The sequence below is a fragment of the Prionailurus bengalensis genome, chromosome C1, assembly GCF_016509475.1.
Source record: "Prionailurus bengalensis isolate Pbe53 chromosome C1, Fcat_Pben_1.1_paternal_pri, whole genome shotgun sequence".
In the NCBI taxonomy this organism is placed as follows: domain Eukaryota; kingdom Metazoa; phylum Chordata; class Mammalia; order Carnivora; family Felidae; genus Prionailurus; species Prionailurus bengalensis.
In genome coordinates this window covers 97,355,978-97,374,712 of record NC_057345.1, presented here as the reverse complement: position 1 = coordinate 97,374,712, position 18,735 = coordinate 97,355,978, and the positions used below count along the sequence as shown (strand labels likewise).

The 18,735-nt window shown below is 37.4% G+C and overlaps 1 protein-coding gene across 3 annotated transcripts in view; it reads right to left on the bottom strand.

Annotated features, from left to right (window-relative positions):
• Positions 1-18,735, bottom strand: part of MAGI3 (membrane associated guanylate kinase, WW and PDZ domain containing 3) — a 248,819-nt gene that overhangs the window by 87,453 nt on the left and 142,631 nt on the right. For all 3 annotated transcript variants that reach the window (XM_043575877.1, XM_043575875.1, XM_043575876.1), the window contains exon 2: positions 13,550-13,666. In XM_043575877.1, the coding sequence (XP_043431812.1) occupies positions 13,550-13,666 (117 nt within the window). The remainder of the gene's footprint in view (positions 1-13,549; positions 13,667-18,735) is intronic.

Below are 18,735 nucleotides of genomic sequence, written 5' to 3'. Positions count from 1 at the left end.
ATAAATTCAAGTTATGGCAGCACTGCTACCTTTGACTGAATTTTACTGAATATGAATTAAATCGAAAATTTATTATCAGTTCCAGATACTAGAAAAATTATTTTAAACAGTAGAGAATACAAAAAAGAGATCTAAGTATTTAGCCAGGAAACAGAGTTAGGATATTGCGGCAAATCCTGTGTAAGAATGCCTTCCCAAACCTCTTCCTCCACTTCTGCTCCCTATTCATTAATGGCGCTCCAAGCCAGAAACTGGCAAGTCCGCCATCTTAGGTTCTTCTCTCTTTTCCACATCCAGTCAACAAATCCGGTTGATTCCATCTCCTGAATATCTCTAGGATTTATATACTTTAATTCATTCTCACACTGACCTAATTCATATCACTATCTATGGTCTCCTCGGTTCAACCCTTGCTCTCCCTGGCTACTCTCCTTACCCAGACTGTAGCCAGTGACTTCTCTAAAACAATCATCTGGGCAAAAATCCTCTAAATCAATCAAAGGTTTCCCATGATCTTTAGCACTCAAGTCCACACTCTACCTTTCCAGGTTCTGTATTGCCTCACTCCTTTCATATTCCAGGCTTTAAACATAAGAGGGTTTTTTTCCCCAGTTCTTTTAATGTTTCTTGCATTTGCTCACCTCCATAAGGCCTTTGTCCAAGCCATTCTTTTCTCTGGAAGACTTTCTCTTCCCTTTCCCACTCTTACCTCAGCTAATTCCTGGCTTAGAAAGTTTCTTTAGTGGGGCGCCTGGGTGGCTCAGTCAGTTAAACCACTGACTTCAGCTCAGGTCATGACCTCACGGTTTGTGGGTTCAAGGCCCATATCACTGTCAGTACAGAGCCTGCTTTGGATCCTCTGCTCCCTCTCTCTCTGCCCCTACCCTCCCATTCCCCATGTGTGTGTGCGCGCGCTCTCTCTCTCTCTCCCTCTCTCTCAAAAATAAACATTAAAAAAAAAAAAGTTTCTTCAAGAAACCTTCCTGGGGTATGGAACATGAAGGAATCCCATCTAAGTGGTTCAAAGTAATAGCCCCAAGTCTTAGCACAGTGAAAGAATCATGGTAGGCACTCAATATAGACAGTTGTCAAGTAAATTACATGAAATTTTACACAAATATAATTAGCAGTGTCTAGAAATATGCTATTATTATAATTCACGGGAAATTATTAATTGCTCTTACTTTTTAGTTGCATTACATTCTATAACATGAAAAACTCCATAAAGATGTTAATAAACCATTAATGGTAACAATCTCAAAAAATAACAATTAAGCCAACACTGTAAGCAACGAAGACTGTATTCAACAAATTTCCCCCCTCATCCTTACCCAACTTCTTATAAAAATGAGCATTTCTTTATCTGCTTTATCTCACAGAGGATACAAAATCTGGAAAACATAACTTTCTTTCTTGTTAAATATTTTTTTGTCAAATTTGTTTTTTCATATATATTGACTAAACTACATCGTTAGATTCCCCAAAAAGCTAATAGCTCTTAGCTCCATATAAAGTAAAAGTTAACATTGGAAAATAAACTTAATGATTAAATTTAAAATTTATAATGATCTGTGATAGATGAAAAACGGGGCCACAATATTTTGTACCTCCTTCCATCAAGAGATGGGGCAGCCTCCTGCCTCACCTCTGAAATCTAGACTGGATCTATGGTTTGCTTTCAGTAATTTAAGGTGGAGGATGTGATTTTGTACAATTTCAGGAGTCTAGGCTTTCATCTTTGCCTTATTAGAATGGTTCCACCACCAAGTATGGAAGTGTAGTCTAGACTATGATGAGAGAGCCTCACCCAAGAAACAGCACCAGGGTTCCAGACATGTGAGTGAGGCCATCTTAACCCCTACAATCTGCGTGGAGGTGCCAATGACCGCAGCCACAAGAGTTGTCCCAGTTGAGTCCATCCGACTCATGGAATCATGAGAAATAATGCATGATGGTTATTTCAAGTCATTAAGTGCTGGGCTGGTTTGTTATTTGGGAAAGGCTAATTAAAATATTATCCAAATAAATTCTACTATAACACATAATGATTATATAAAACTCGACTTAAGAGAAAACCATATTACAGTTAACGCTATAAAAAGAGCACTGATCCAAGGGGCAGGAGTTACTCTATATTTTAGTCTAGAATTGTTATTAACAGTAGAATTTTAAACAAGCACTGAGGGGCGCCTGGGTGGCGCAGTCGGTTAAGCGTCCGACTTCAGCCAGGTCACGATCTCGCGGTCCGTGAGTTCGAGCCCCGCGTCGGGCTCTGGGCTGGTGGCTCAGAGCCTGGAGCCTGTTTCCGATTCTGTGTCTCTCTCTCTCTCTGCCCCTTGCCCGTTCATGCTCTGTCTCTCTCTGTCCCAAAAATAAATAAACATTGGAAAAAAAATTAAAAAAAAAATAAACAAGCACTGAATCCTTCTGGGCCTCCTTCTCTTTCTGCAAAGTGGTGCTGAGCAAGATGATGTTCATGATTCTTTCCATTAGTAGATATGAAATGTTATGTGTGACATATACGTTTCCAAGACTTAAAAAGTAGCTTTAATGTTAATTCTCTTAACAAATATGGATTATTACAAATTTTCACATCCTATCCCCAAAAATGTATAATCCCACACACATAAAAAGTTCTCTCCCTTTCTCTACGTTACCTCATTGTCTTCAGCATTCCAGAAAATTTATCTTTATATTCTCCTGATACTCTATATATTTAATGTGAAACTTTCTGTATTGCCTCCAGTCACCACTATAATTCTTTTTACGTAAAACTTCCTCTGAATCGTATTTACACACAGTGTCCAACTCCTCTCCTCTCACTCTCTCTTGAGCCCATTCCAATCAGATCACTGCCCCACACACTCCGCTGAGACAATCCGCTGTATTCATCAGGAGTCTCCACTTTGCTTCACCCAATGCTCGAGTCTCAGTCCTCGTATCACCTGACCTTGTGTCAACATTTGATAAAACTGACCATTCCCCTCTTTTGCTTTATTCTGAAACCTATAGAAAGTTTCATAAAACATATATGTAAAGTTTAACAAGTAGTAATGTATCAAATCCATCCAAGCGAAGAAAGAGAATATCACCAGGACACCAAAAGCCCTCTTGAATGCCTCCAATCATAATTCTCTCCTTCCCCTCACCCCCAAAGGTACCCACCATCTTGATATCTGTGATGATGATTCCCTTTCTTCTTTCAAATGTTTACCAACTATGTAATGCATTCCTAAGCAACATAGCTTAATTTTGCCTATTTTATAACTTCATATGAATAGAATCATGCCACATGCATCCTTTTAGGTCCACATTAGCACGTGCCAAGTTTTTAAACTTCTGCCGACATGTAAAGGCATCTCACTGTGTGTTTAATGTACAACTGGGTTTTGAGATTATACATTCTTTTTCAAATATTTACTAGCCATAGATATTTCTTCAGTTGTGAAGTGACTGCTCAAGGCTTTTGCCACTTCTCTATTGCCTTGCCTGTCTTCTAAAATTTGGTTTGTATTTCTTTACATTCTGGATATGACAGTGCATCATCAAATCTCAGTAATCAACGGCTTCTAAAATGCACCACTATCTTATCACTAAAAAAGAAAACAAAATGACAATTAAAATTGAAAGACACCACCTACTGAAAGCTACAATCCAACTGGAGAGAGGTTAAAGTGTGAAATAGCTGTATCTTAGCACTGAGGAAGCACTGCCATCCTGTCACATACAGCATCGCAAAGGGGGAGTTTCTGCAAATATGTGAAATGTGCCCCCTAGAAACAGTGCTCTACGCAAAACTGTGTTCCCCAAATAGTAGATAGAGGTTATGGAGAAAATAGGGTCAGAGTTGACTTCTCAAAACCTAGCGCAACTTTGTTACCCAGAGCACTAACAAAACCAATAACCCCCCTAATTAAAAATATTAATACAATTTAAAAGATTTTAAATTCCTAAGAAAAATATCAGACTAAGTAAAATTCTTTGTCTTCAGAAAATGACTTAAAAAAAAAGAAATGGATAGATAGTTTGACAGGAAGGGGTATGAGGAGGGCTGAGGCTACTGAATAATGAAGATAAGATCAGGCAAAATGTGCAATAAATGATTTTAAGATAAAGCACACGTTCAAATTGAGAAGAGGCCAAATCAAGGCGAACGGGCATCACGTATGGTGCATACAACATTCAACTATGTTTGTATATTCCTCCTACTTGCCGCTACTTGATGACACAAAACATTAGCTTGCTGGAGGAAATGGAAAGAACCAATATTACTTCCATTAAATTGATATCATTATCCCACCTACTTACCAATCATCTATGAACTTGGTTATTATAGAAACCAATGTTGTAGCAGAACAGACAGTATCTTCTCCTACCCTGTGATTTTTTTCATCTTTTTTAATGGTCTTTTAATGATAATAGTTTTTCATTTTATTGTAGTTAAATTTATCAATCCTCTCCTTTCTAGCTAATGCTTCCGTGCCTCGTTGAAGAAATCCTTCCAAAGGCCATGGAGATATTCTATATTCTTTGTTAAAAGCATCACAACTCTGCCTTTTACACCTAATAGTTTAATGCACTAAAATAGATCTTTCTTGACTTGATGGGAGATAGTGGTCGGGCTTCTGTTTTCTTCCAGAAGGCTATTCAACACAATTTATTGAAAAGTCAATTATTTTCCCCTTTGATCAGGCATATTACTTCTGTCACAGAAATCTTATACAGAAACATCTACATAAAACTAGGTGTGTGACTGGATTTTCTATTACATCCCATTTACCCACTGACCATTCCTGCACCATTATCACAGTGCTGTAATTATTATATTTTCATGATAAATCTTGATATTTAGGAGAGAAAGTTCACCTATTCTGTTTTTTCCATTTATAAGCCCTTCCATATAAAATCTGGAATCAGAGAAAGAGGTTAAAAATGCTGGAATTTTTATGGGATTAGAATGAATCTATTAATCAATTTGAGGAGAACTGTTATCTTCACCAATAGTGAATCTTTAATCCAGGAACAAGAAATCTGTCAGTATATTTACATCTTCTTCCTGGTCCCTTAGTTTTGCCTCATAGAAGTCTTTACGCTTCTTTTGAGATTAAGTTCTAGGTATTTCAAATACCTATATGCTATTATAAATATTTTTGTAAACTTCCATGTTCTAATTATTGAGAATACAGAAAGAATACAATTGTGGGAATCTACTTGGTCACTTTATTTGGATATAATTGACCTACAATCAAAATTCACTAATTCTAACAGTACAATTCTGTGAGTGTGGGGACCCATCACTCCTAAAAGTTTTCTTGTGCCTCTTTGCAGTCCCCACCCTGTGGCAGCCACTGATCTGGTGTCACTGTAGTTTCTTTAATGGAATCTCATAGAAACAGAATCATACATTAATTTGATTCCAGTAGTGGGTTGTATCTGGCTTCTTTCACTTAGCAGGAGGCTTTTGAGATCTATCCTTGTTGTGATTCAATGTACTTTTATTGCCTAAGTGGTATTCTATTGAATACACCAAAATTTGATTATGCATTTCCCATTGACGGGTATTTGGGTTGGTTCCAGATTTTGGACATTCTAAATAAAGAAGCTATAAAGTTATAAGTCTTTGGGCAGACATATATTTAAATTTATGTTGGGTTAATGTCTAGGAAATGCTGGGTCGTATGGTCAGTCTATGCTTAACTTTAAAAGAAAATGCCCTAAAGTTAGTATACGCTGCAGTCTCACCAACTCCTATATGAGAGCTGCAGTTGATTTACATTAGGGTTTTCATATAAGAATTCCTTCTTGAAGTTTCTTGGCAAATTTACTTTTTCAAAAGCCCAAGAAAAATCAGTCGGTAGGGAAAATGCGAAAACAAAGTATTACAATTCTCCTGTGAGAATTAAAGCTTAATCATTGGACAGAGACACGTTACTGATTTGAAGGAATCTAAGGATATCAACTGAAATCAAGAGCAAAAAATACTGAAAAGTGAAACCAAACGGTAAAGTTGGCATTTCCACAGCAGCACGTGGGAGAACAGCAGTCACAATGCACTCGTCAGTCTTACTTGCAGCTGTTCCCTGGGCTACAAGTGTGAGGTCAAGGCCCTGTCTGCTAACAGTGCGTCTTTCTTGCAAATACAGTATTAGTGAGATTAAATGCGTCTATACTTTATATAAATCCTATGACTGGTATTCCCCAAAAAAATCACAGGTTTTGAAAGCAAAACAAGTCCTTAAGTTGGCAGTTCTGACATGGGATTCTATGTAATCATTTAACCTTGAAGGAAGATCTGAATGTTATTTGAATACTATCCAACAATGTCCTTTGGCCTTTTCCATTGCTTGAGTATGTGTTATGAGTTTCAGTGCTTTGTAAATAATAGAAGAAATGCGAAGAAGTGAACATCGTTGTGGAACACTCCAAACCTGAAATCAGAAACTGGTCTAAAATCTAAGGTAGAAGCAATATGGATTTCAATGGCAAAACCAACATCAGGGCAAGGAGACAACATATTTTCACCATTAAAAAAGAAAACAAGCTTATTCAAATGACCACTGACTAGCGCCTAACAATTTGAAGAGCATCGATGCAATATGGAAAAATTTTCTATACCGGGATATTTGCAACCAAGCAAAGTCAGAACTATCGGCTAATACAATTGATACTTGTGTGCTTTATAATTTCATTTTAGGAGTGAAAATTTCAAATATTATATATGTGCAGTACTCTTCCAAATTTTAACTGATTTTTATTTGGCATTTATTTTGTGTTAATGTTCCCATCTTTTAATGTCTTCTATTAGCAAATGTGTGTATCAGGTAGAGAGAAGTGCTGAAAAGTGTTATCATAATCTTGTTATATCAGTTTATAATAATAACAAACCACTTGATTTTTACAGTGGTTGGTACACTCAGGAGAATCGATCCATACCACGGTGTTTGTGGCCATCATTCCTGCCATAATGGTCAAGGGCAGCAGTCATGTGGGTTCCCACGGTGCTTGGTTCAGCTAACTCTTCATCATAACGAACCGCAGTTTATACGGGGATCAAACTGTGATGCCACTTCTTGTCATGAACTGTGAGCACCGGCTTTCCAATGGAACGAGCATGGCACTGTGCTCACGGCCCAAGAACACAACCAAATCTAAAATTCCTTCTTGGCAGGTCTGTGTCCTGGGACCACTACCAGCACTGATTCTGTATTAGCCAGGATCCAAACAGGAGAGAAACATGGCAACTTGAACAAGGCCAGCTTAATATAACCAATTATTAGCTATTTACAAGGAATTAACTAAGAGGAAATAAAAGAGCACCCTAAAGCTGAGGGAGAACACTCCAATGAGGAACAAACTTGGAAGGGAAGAACGCTCCCAAACTCTGGGATTCAGACCTGCGTGGAGAAGGTGTGGTAGCAGTGATGGATCTGGTTCACAGTTGGTGGGTCAAGGCTGATGGACAGGGAACAACCTGGTGGAGTACTGATGAAATTAGCCAGCAAGCTGCCTGTGGTGGGGGGTGTTTTGAACCTAACAAAACCATCTGGGACCCTGCCTGGACTTGCCAGAAACTCAGTAGAAAACCACTTACAGGGGATATTGTTGAAATGTGGGGAGCCACTGGGGTGCCCATCAAACTCATCAGGAAACTGCAAGGAAACCAGCAGGTGCACTGGTAGAACTCATGAAGCACCATGAATGGGAGTTGAATTTTGTCAAATGTTTTATCTGCATCTATTTGAAAAGATCATTTTTTTTTGTTTTGTTTTGTTTTCTTTTCTTTTCTTTTCCAGTCTATTACTATACTAGTTTCATCTGTTATCCCAACCTTGCATTCCTGGGACAAATACCACTTGGTCATAATGTATTGTCCTTTTTACATATTGCTATATATTGATTTGCTAAAATATTTTAAGGAGTTTTAAGTTTATGTTCACGAAAAACTGTGTCTAATGTTATTTTCTTCTAATGTCTTTGTCTGGTTTTAGAATTGAATGAGTTGAGAAATTCCCTCCTCCTGTATCTTCTCAAAGAATCTGTGTAGAATTTGTATTATTTCTTTAAATATCTGGAACAATTCACCTGTACCATCTGGACCTGATGCTTTCTTAGAGGGAAAGTTACAAACTACAAATTCAATTCCTTTAATAAACTTAGAAGTTATTCAGTTATCTCTTTCTTCTTGAGTGAGCACTGGTAGTTTTTGCCTTCTGAGGAATTTTTCCATTTCATCTGAGTTGTTGAGTTTACTGTCACAAAGTTGTTCAGACTATTCCTGACTGTTCACTTAACATCTGTAGGATTTTTAATGATGCTATCTCTTTCACTCCTGATGCTGTTATAGTGTGTTCTCTCTCGTCACCTGAACAGTATGGCTAGAAGTATACCAGTTTCATTGATCAGAAAGAACCAGCTTTAGGTTTCATTGATTTTTCTTTATTTTCTGGTTTATCAGTTTCTGCTTTTATCTTTATTATTTCCTTCCTTCTACTTAATTTGGGTTTACTTTGCTCTTCTTTCGCTAAATTCTTAAAGTAGAAGTTTAGATCATTGATTGACATATTTATTATTTTCTAAGTATTTAGCCCTATAAATTTCCCTCTACACACTGTTGTAACAGCAGTATTGGTATGTTGGGTTTGATTATGTTTTGAGATGCTGATGTAATATTTTGTAATTTTCCTTGTGGCTTTAACTCACAGGTTATTTAGAAGTGTGCTAATTTCCAAATATTCAGAGATTTTCCAGATGATTTTCTGTTAAGTGATTTCTTGCAATTCCTTTATGATCACAGGATATATTTTGTATACTTTAAATCCTTTTAAATTTATTGAATCTTATTTTATGGCCTGGAGTATGATCTTTATTTGTAAATGTCCTATGTGCACTAGAAAAGAATGTATAGTCTTCTGTTGTTGGGAAGCATGTTCTAGTAAATAGCAATTAGGTCAAGTTGGTTCAAAGTGTTATCCATGTCAGAATCACCTTAGTGATTTTTTGCTTACTTTCCCTAAAGAGGGTGTTGAAATCTTGAACTCTAATTAAGAAGTAGTCTATTTCCTTCCAGTTCTATCACTGTGGTATCATTTTCATCCCATCTGTAGAATTTCCTTTATTGTTTCTTATAATGCAAGTCTGCTGGTAAAAAATTCCCTCACCATTTTTTATTTATTTTTGGTCTGAAAAATTCTTTATTTCTCTTAAGGATGTAGAAATCTTTTGTTGTATGTAGCAATCTAGGTTGGCAGTTTTTCCTTTCAGCGTGTTGAAAATGACATTTGATTGACTTCTGGCTTGTATTGGTTTCTGCTGACAAGTCTGCAGTCATTCTTTATTCCCTTGTATTTAATGTATCTTTTTTCTGTCTTTCACATTTTCTCTATCACTGGTTTTCAGCAATTAGATTATGATACACTGAGATGTGTTTTTTTACGTTTCTTCTGTTTGGGGTTTGTTGAGATCCATAGTTCTGCGGATTTATAGTTTTCGTCAAATTTAAAATTTTTTCAGCCTATTTCATCATATATCTTGTTTGTTTCCTCCCCATCTCTGCTTTGACAGTATGCATCATTCAATATGAACAGATCACAGTCCTGTTCTGCCTATAATCCTATTTCTGAAAATAGCTGTTACATATATCTTGACCAATTTCTAGTTGTTTACAGTAAGAAGGTAAATCTAGTACCAGTTAGTCATTCATGGTAGAAGTAGAAATGTCTCTCTCTGGTTACTTAAAAAAAAATAGTTTGTGTCTTTAGTCTTTTTCCTCTCTGTTTCAGTTTGATTCATTTATACTGCTATGTCTTCAAGTTCACTGATTTTTCGCTTCTGTAGCTTCTACCCTGCTATTAAGCCTATCCACTGAATTTCTAAAGTTCCATTTAGTTCTTTTAAAAAAATATTCCATTTTCTCTTAATTTTATTCACATGGCTCTTTAAATCCTTGATCATATTTATGACTGTAAATGTGTGGTATGGTTATACGTGTTTATATTTCTGTTTTGTTTTTTTCTATCAGCTGACTTTTGATTGTGGGCCATATTTTCTTCTCATCTAATAATTTTTATTAGACACTGGGCATTTAAATATTATGCTATTCAGTGTCAAGATTTTGTTGTCTTCCTTTAAAGAGTGTTGATAATCCCCCTTTCCTCCCTCCCTCCCTTCTTTTCTTTCGGCCAACAGTTAAGTCATATGCATATCTGCTTGATATTTTGGGGCTTGCTTAATTAAACTTTGTTAAAGTGGGTTCCAAGGAGCTTACACCAATTTTAGTCCTACTAGTAAGCCATAACCTTTACGAGGTCTCTTCACTCAGGTGGGCTAGAACTCAGATTCTCCCAGCCCTATGTAAGCTCTGGAAACTGCTAGCCTTACAGTTCCCAGAGAGTCTTTGCCTGGCCATGTGGAGTCTCATCCTATACATTCTCAGCTTGGTCTTCAGCAACAGACTCAAGGGGACACCTGTGCAGATTATTTGAGCTCCTTTTCTTTATAGCTCTCTCTTCTCTGACACTGTCCTGCAAATCTCAGGCACTTCAGACTTCTTGAACTCAGATTTCTGTCCCTTCAACTCAGAATCCTCTGTACTCTGCTTGGGCTCTCCCTCCCTGTGCTGTGGCCCGGAAAGTGCCTCTAGGCAGAAGACCGAGGAACCATAGGACTCCTTCGTGTATAGTCTCCTTTCTCTTAGGAATCACAGTCTTATCCTTGCTACGGTGCAGTGTCTGACAATGGAGAAGTCTTTCTTTCTCTTATTAATTTTTTTGCTCAAATTGTTTCAAGTTTTGTCAGCGGGCACCCCTTCTAGATGACTTTTTTTGAAAATGTGCTTCTGATATGTCACCATAGTTTTTCAGGCATTTACATACTTTCTGGTTCAATTAGATGTTCCAAGCTCATCTTATACTTTCCTTGTCCCAGACCTGGAATCAGAATTGTCCCCAAGAATATTTAGTATCTTTTAGTAAAGAATGGTAATTACAGACCTTTTGGTGTGTTCACTGTTACCGATATATCACTGCATTCTTGGAGGAGTTATGGGCACTTCAGTGGGTAGGTTAATAGGTCCTGTTAGGATCTGAAAAGGCTGCAGCTGTTTGGATCTAATGAATTAAAACTGAATAAACTATAGCTCCTTTCTAGGACAAAACCACACACTGAGGGAAAACTGCAAAACTAGGACAGTACAAGTACACTTAAAAGAAGATCCAAGTGAAAGTGCAGAGTGCAGCAGAAAGTACAAGTATGTATTTTTATTAACTTGTTTTAACAAGGGAAGAGGGAGCTCAAGAGCTATGAATGCTACCCTGAGACACCCCATGCAGGCAAAATACCAAGTTACTTAGAAGGGAATAAAAATCAGGTTGTTTTCAGACTTTCAAGGAGCAATGCTTTATGCCCTAAGACAAATAATTGACTAACAGAGCTAAGATAGTCAAGGAAAGAAAATATGAGCCAAATATTTCATATACATCCAAACAAACTTAAAAGTATAAAGGCCACAGGCCAACTACGATGATCCTCTGACTCCTTCCTCGGAAATCTCATGGAGAAGAAGCTTTAGAAAACCAAAGTTATTGAAGAAACAACAACGTGAGAATTGGCAGTTAGATTCAGTACGTATTTGCTCACAGGATAAAGAATAAATGATGAGTGTAAAGGTGAGAGTACCGTAGGTAATGGCTGTTTGCTTTGTTAATATAGACATAGATCAAGTATCAAAAAATGGTGAAAATGAGGAAAGCATATGAAAAGCTTGCTGAATTCGTCTGTTTGTAGTAAGAAGATATTATTTCAAGTCACGTGATGGGAGGGAGGAAGAAGCAATAACTAGATCATTTAATATTGCTCACAGTTGGGACAAAAACAAAAAGAAGGAAGGAGGAATAGGGTGTTACATAAAAATATTAAGGGAGTCATTAGAATAAGGACACAAACCTTTCTAAAAAGAGAGAGGATATAAAATAGACTACTTGGTGAAAGGTTTTATATAAAAGGTGTATATGGGTAAAACAGAAAGCCGTGACACAAGAGACTAAAGACCTCGATCCCATCAATAAATACACACGAAGTTTCACACTGGCTACAAAGTCTCCACCACTATTTGCACAACGAAGAGCTTCAGAAAGGTGGAAGAATAAAAAAAGACAGACAAAGATATACCAGGCAAATGCAAAGAAAAAGAGGCAGGAGTTGCGATTCTGAAATCTGACAAGGCAGATTTATAGGAGGAAATCGCAGATAAGGAGTTGGATTTAAAAGCAAAAACCAGAACAGTTTATACCACGTTAAAGAGTCTGGACTTGTACTCACTGCGAGACTTTGAAGGATAAACTGTAGATGGACAGCTGTAGATGGACAGGAGTCGAGTCAAACGAACACTTTAAAGACAGACCAGGTGGAGGGGTTGTGGGTGAAAGGCGAGGCTGCAGCTCGAATGGGGAAGGGGACAGACACTGACGGCTACTCCAGGACAGGAGGTTTGCATTCATGTTCTCATTTTAATTCTAATAACTACGTAAGGTTATCTCTTGTTACTCACATTTTACATATGGAGATTCTGAGGCTCAGGAAAATCAAGTAACTTGTCCAAGGATCTAGATTTTCTACCTAGCTCTTTGCCGCTACATAATTCTATTTGTTTTAAAAGAAAAAAAAGTCCAAGCAAGAAAGGGTGAGGGTCTAAGGTAGTACAGAGGATCGATACTGAAGGAACGTGATTAGAAAGGCTTGGTGATGGACTGGACACTGTGTAAGAGTAAATAACAAGAGAAAGAAAGAAATTTCAGAGCCATTCAGAGAGCTACTATCTACAAGGAGTTACAAATACATTGAAAACGAAAACAAACTAGAACATCTTTTTAGGCCTTTTTATTGTTTACTGCTTGTTCTTCCCCAACTTGCTCTAAAACCAAAACGTAAGCATACGTGATTTCTTGTTATGTGATAAACACACACACGCGCACACACACGCACACACACACACACACACACGCATCATTATAACAAGAACCAGGTCCTATGAAAACTATGGCAACTGGAATAGATATACAAACATCTAGATAAAACTTCAAAATGGATTACCACAAGGACGCCACAGCGTGCTACTTTTTTTTTCTTTGAAGGAGGGGCGGATCTTAAAGTTAGTAATGTCCTAATAATTAATACAAAAATGTTTGTTCTCAGTGTACAAGGCATTGAGAGCAAAAAAAAAAAAAAGTCTTCTTACTGACTAAACTCTAGGAACTGATTTATAACAGAAAATCAGGTTAGCAAAATGTACCTGTGTTAATCCTAAACTCTTAAAGCCTAATGACTTTTTTAAAAAGTTACAATATAGAATCTTCTAGCTTTTTTATTTTAAAAGCACATGTCCTGCATGACCTCTGAAAACGTTTCTCCTTATCCAGTATTTGTTTCAATCTAGTGTTCCAACTTAGTCTTCCCAATTTCATATGAGATACTCTACTGAATTATTTCTACATGTTTGATTAATTAAATAAGGATACATCGGCCTCCTTTCCTTTTTGTTCCATCTCATACTTACATGGAATGGTTCTCAAGTAGAGATTATCTCTGATCACTTGCTGCAGTTTGTGGTCAATTGATCCTTTCTGAAACTGAAGACTCAGGTAATGTCGCAAATCTTTATTAATGACTTTGCCTACAAAAAAAAAACAAACACAGAAGAAAAAACACAGAACTGTTAGATCTCCAGTTAGATACTGATGCCAGTGACTGACTGCTCTTAAAGCTTTTAGCTATAAACAAGAAAAAAAAAACAAACCAGAGTATTTTACTAAAAACAAAGTTTTGCTAAAAACAAACTATTATAGTACTAAAATATACATACCTGTAATATATAATGTGGGCATAATTTTACAGTAGTAGGGGAGGGAGAAGGTATAGGTTAGAGAATATGACAAATGCCCAAGGTAAGTTCCATCTTTGGCTTTAAATACCATCTACATACAGGTAACTTCTAGGTTCTTACGTCTCGATTCCTGACCTAGGTCCACCCAGCTCCAAAGCCACCAAACTCATTCATGTATATTGCAGATATGTTTGAAAGTCAAATAAGCACCTCAAATCTTCACCTGAAAACAGAACTCTTAATTCCACCCTCCCCCAGTTTTCCTCCATGCTAGTTTTCCTTGTCGTAGCAAAGAATAGCACTGTCAACCCAGCAGAACAAACCCAAAAGCTAGAAATCAGAAGTTTCCGATTTCTCCTTTTCACTTCCATCCTCCAGATCCACTCCATTAGCAACTTTTGTCATTTCTACCTCCAAAACATATCCCATACTGTCCACTTCTCTCCATTCCCATCACCTCCACCCTAATCTGAGCCAGCATCATTTCCCATCTGGAATTCTGTAACAGCCTTCTAATAGACTCCCTGCATCCATTCTTGCCTCCTTCCTGTTCCCACCATTTGCACAGAAGCCAGAGTGAGATTACAAACATAAGCCAGATAATCACCAGTCTGTTTAGCCTACCCACCACCACCCCACCCCCATGACTACTTATTGCACTTGGAATAAGATCCAAACTTCCACGTGTTCTAGCTTTAGCCATCTCTGACCCAAAACCATTCATGCCAACCCCTCACCAACCATGCTTCCACCTGCACTGGTCAGCCAAATGGGCTCTACCTCAGAACCTTCTGCTTATCTGAACAGGCATTTTCTGTCCATTCACTTGACTCTTAGATCCAATATGAATAAATAAGAGAATGACGGATTTTTTTTTTCTTATTTGTGGGGAAAATGGGAGCTAAACAGAGGACTGTTAGAGCTCTCAGAGAAACGTTAAGCAGAAAAACGGAGGACTGCAGAAATCTGATAGCAGTGAATTTATAGTCAAGGTTGAACTTGAAATGAAAATCAAAGCAATCCAAACACTGTTCATTAGATAAGGCTTCACATGATTACCAAAGAGCAATGTTACGACAGAATGGATTACTGTACTGAGTAAGAAATGACTGGGTGATTAAAATACACTCTTTGTTTATTTGGAACAGCTTAATTATGACAAGGTTAGATAAGGCAAAAGGTTACCGCATATCAGTTAATTTTTTCAACTATTATTCCATAATGTAACATTTCTAATCCCCCCCCCCCCCTTTTTGGTCTTTTCTCACAGGTATAAACAAGCAAAACCAAATGAGATGGTGTTAATATAAGCAGAAAACCACGATGCTGCTAAAGTGTAGAGATAACATTCGGATCCTAAACTAATAAACACGAACCAGAAAGTCCCTGTTTTGCCTTGCCAAAAACAGATGCTGAGGAAGGGAGACAGGTCTGTGATCAAAGAAGGAAGCCTGACAGATATTTACAGGGATAACACAGAAGAATCCCTGGTCCCAGAAGTTGCTTCTTCCGGGCATTCCGGAGCTCCACCCACCTGAGTTCCATTCAGATGGAATCATATTACGCCATTTCGCATTTTCATCACGGTAGTTGCTCATTACTGGGTGAAAGAAAAACCTAATTCCTAATCAGTACTGTACAGTCTCATTTCTTATTGAACAAAAACATACCCAATAATGAGTTTATTAAGTATTTTATAAATAGGCAAGGTGTGTTCCAAATGCTTTGTAATAAATATTACCCAAAACCTTTGATGGATTGTTTTATAGGTGCTGAGAAGTCTTAGTGATATTTGCAGGCGTTTAGAGTTTATGAATTGAGATAGAATGCATCATTGTTTTATTCCCATTTAAGATATTATAGTACAGGCTCCAATATCTAAAAGCCTGCTATCCGACATATTTTCATGAATACACTCTATTTGGATAAAGGATAATGCCTCTGTAATTCAAACAGACAATCTGAGTCAAAACTTTTTCTTTAACTCAGATTTTGTTGTTTTTTTTTTTTTAATTTGAAACTTTATTGCAATATATGGTATAGCTCACAGAGGTTAACTATAAAATGCTAAGAACTCAGATTGGATTTTAATCCAGTTAAAACAGATTTAATCCATTAAATTAGACATGATGAAAGACAGAGCCATAATAAAAATCACAGACCACAAGTTACAGCATACAGGGATTTCTTAAGGTGGATACTGAAGTTAAAACACCACATTTTCTGTTTCAAGGGCCTACGAGATCTTAAGACTGAGAGGCCAGGTAAAGCAGAAAGAACTAGATTCCAAGAATCGTACCCAGGATTATCAGGGCTGGAGCTGCACTCTCAATTATCACCCGCAACCCCTGCGGAGATTCTGGATGCAACAGGGAGATAAAGAGTTGCAAAGAAAAGGGCAAGGGACAGTTTCACAAATGTGGTCTCTTATTTAAAATGTGCGAGCCATTCAAAAAAGTTATCAGCACCTTCAAAGTTGGAGACAAAATATTACAAATATCACTGAAATGTCAATTATAAAAGATTAACAACTCATATGGGTTGGCATTCTTTAAGATTAATAATTAATAGTAAAATATATTGGATGTAGTGGTCATCATGGACATCCTTGCCTCAAGAAACCAAAGGAACATCTGTAAGGGGACAGAATATTATAGCTCCCTCTTTGATTGGATTCCAGGGAATTTGCTTTAAAAAAAAATGAAACACAAATATCCGGAGTAGGCAGATGACTATGGAATTACTAGAAGGCCAACAGAAACGTTAACTCACAGAAACACTGCTGAGTATATCTATATTATCAGGCTGTAAAGAAACTTCTGTCTTTTATTTAGGCAGAGTTTCACAGAAACTTGACATTTCAAGGGTATAAAAAACATTGACTTGGGATTAATACAGTTGTCACTCAACAAGTAAGAGAAAAGATTCTTCATAATTTAGGCAGCCACCCAGCCCACCCAGGCAGCCTTTTGCTTTAAGTGTTAAGATTATTCCCCGACTTCTAAGTGATTTATAAGTTTATTCGCAGAACTTAAAAATAGATCTATATACCTTACAAATACGGCTCAGGTGTGGAAAAGTCTGTAACCGAAATGTCAATCATATGAATAAATCCAGGCACTCAAGTTTCAAAATACAAATCTTTAGTCAAAAGAACTCCTAAGTATAAATCCATACTTTCTGAATATATTCAAATTAATATTCAATAGCAGTTCTCTCTGAGGAATCCGTGTATAGAGACACAGGTTATTAGTTAGATAAACCCCATGGTTGTAGCCATGGAACCAGCTGTAAATCAATCTAATCATCAAAATCTCACTGCCTTTTCCGTAAGGATAGTCCAAGAGACTTTGTCAACCACTTGCTAAAGTCAAGGTATTCTCTAATCCAGTAGTAATTACAGAATCGGGGGGAAAAATGAGATTGGTTTGGCATATCTCGTTCGTATAAATTCACGCTGATTCATGGTCACCATCCTATTCTTTTCTAAACACTTAAAATATTTTCTATTTTTTCAATCTCTTCAAATTTAGCCAGTTTCAGGTTAAGGAAGTGGACTTGGCTTTTCACAATCCATTTCATGCCTTTTTGGAAACTGGAACATTTGCCTCTCTTCAGTCTCCTGGTACTTTCCACATTCCCCATGATTTCATAAAGAATACTGACAATAACCCGGAGATAAAATCTTCAGTGCCTTCAACTCCCGGGAGGCGATTCAGTTGAGTTTTGAAAATGTACATTCGTTTAAAGTGAATGGAACTTGTACTACCTCCTCATTTTTTTTTAATTTAATTTCTCCCATTTCAGGCTGTTTGTTTTCCTTTAACTGTTGGAAGAGTAATTCTGCTAGTTCCAGATTATGGAAGCGAAGTAAGAACGGTAAATGTCTGATTTCTGCCTGCAAGCAGCTAACATTAACAACATCTTCCGACGAAGCAAGCCTACTTCCTTTTTCCTTCCTGTTGTTCTTGCTCCAGACATCACCTTAAAAGCATTTCGTGCTCTCTGAAGTATCTTAGCTACTTTTGAGCTCTGGCCTGTAGAGAAGAAAATTCTTAAATGTTCATTTCTTACAGTCTACTTAGCTCTGTATTAATGTGATCATGTGCTTCTTCCATTTGTCAGCATATACATCTTTTAAGAATTTTTTATAAGTTTATTTACCTTGAAAGAGAGTAAGCATGAGCAGGGGAGAGGCAGAGAGAGAGGGAGAGAAAGAATCAAAAGCAGGCTCTGTGCACTGTCAGCATGGAGCCCTAGGTGGCGCTTGATCTCATGAACCATGAGACCATGACCTGAGCTGAAATCGAGTTCACAACTTAACCGACTGAGCCACTCGGTGTCCCAATCATATACATCTTTTAAAAACTGTGAGCTGCTCAGTGCATTCTGTGTACCCATAAGAATTCCTCACATAACTCTTCTTTTAGAAATCTCTAGTCTTAGAACCGCACCTAGAGATGCTATAAACTTTTAAAAATCTGTTTTCCTCAAAGGCAAAAAGTATGGGCATAACCACGTCCTGGTTCTCTTCCTTACTACGGTGACTGTATGACAGTCAAGTGACTTCCCCCAATCAACCATTCAATCTAAGTACCTCAATACAACTAACGTTACCATTAGTCCTTTCCCATTAGACCTGGCAGTGTATTTTATTGTTCTCTCCACCCCGTGAGCTCTACAGAAGTAGGAGAAAGCTCCATGAAAGTGGGAAGAAGATCTACATAAGCTCCAAAGGGGCTCCAAATCTATATACTCCATATCGGCTCCTTGGTTAAGGCAGGGTGCTCCTAAAACAAAATAAATCTAACGGTAGTCTTTTTGTTTGTGAAACTGCAAATGGTATTTGAACAAGACTT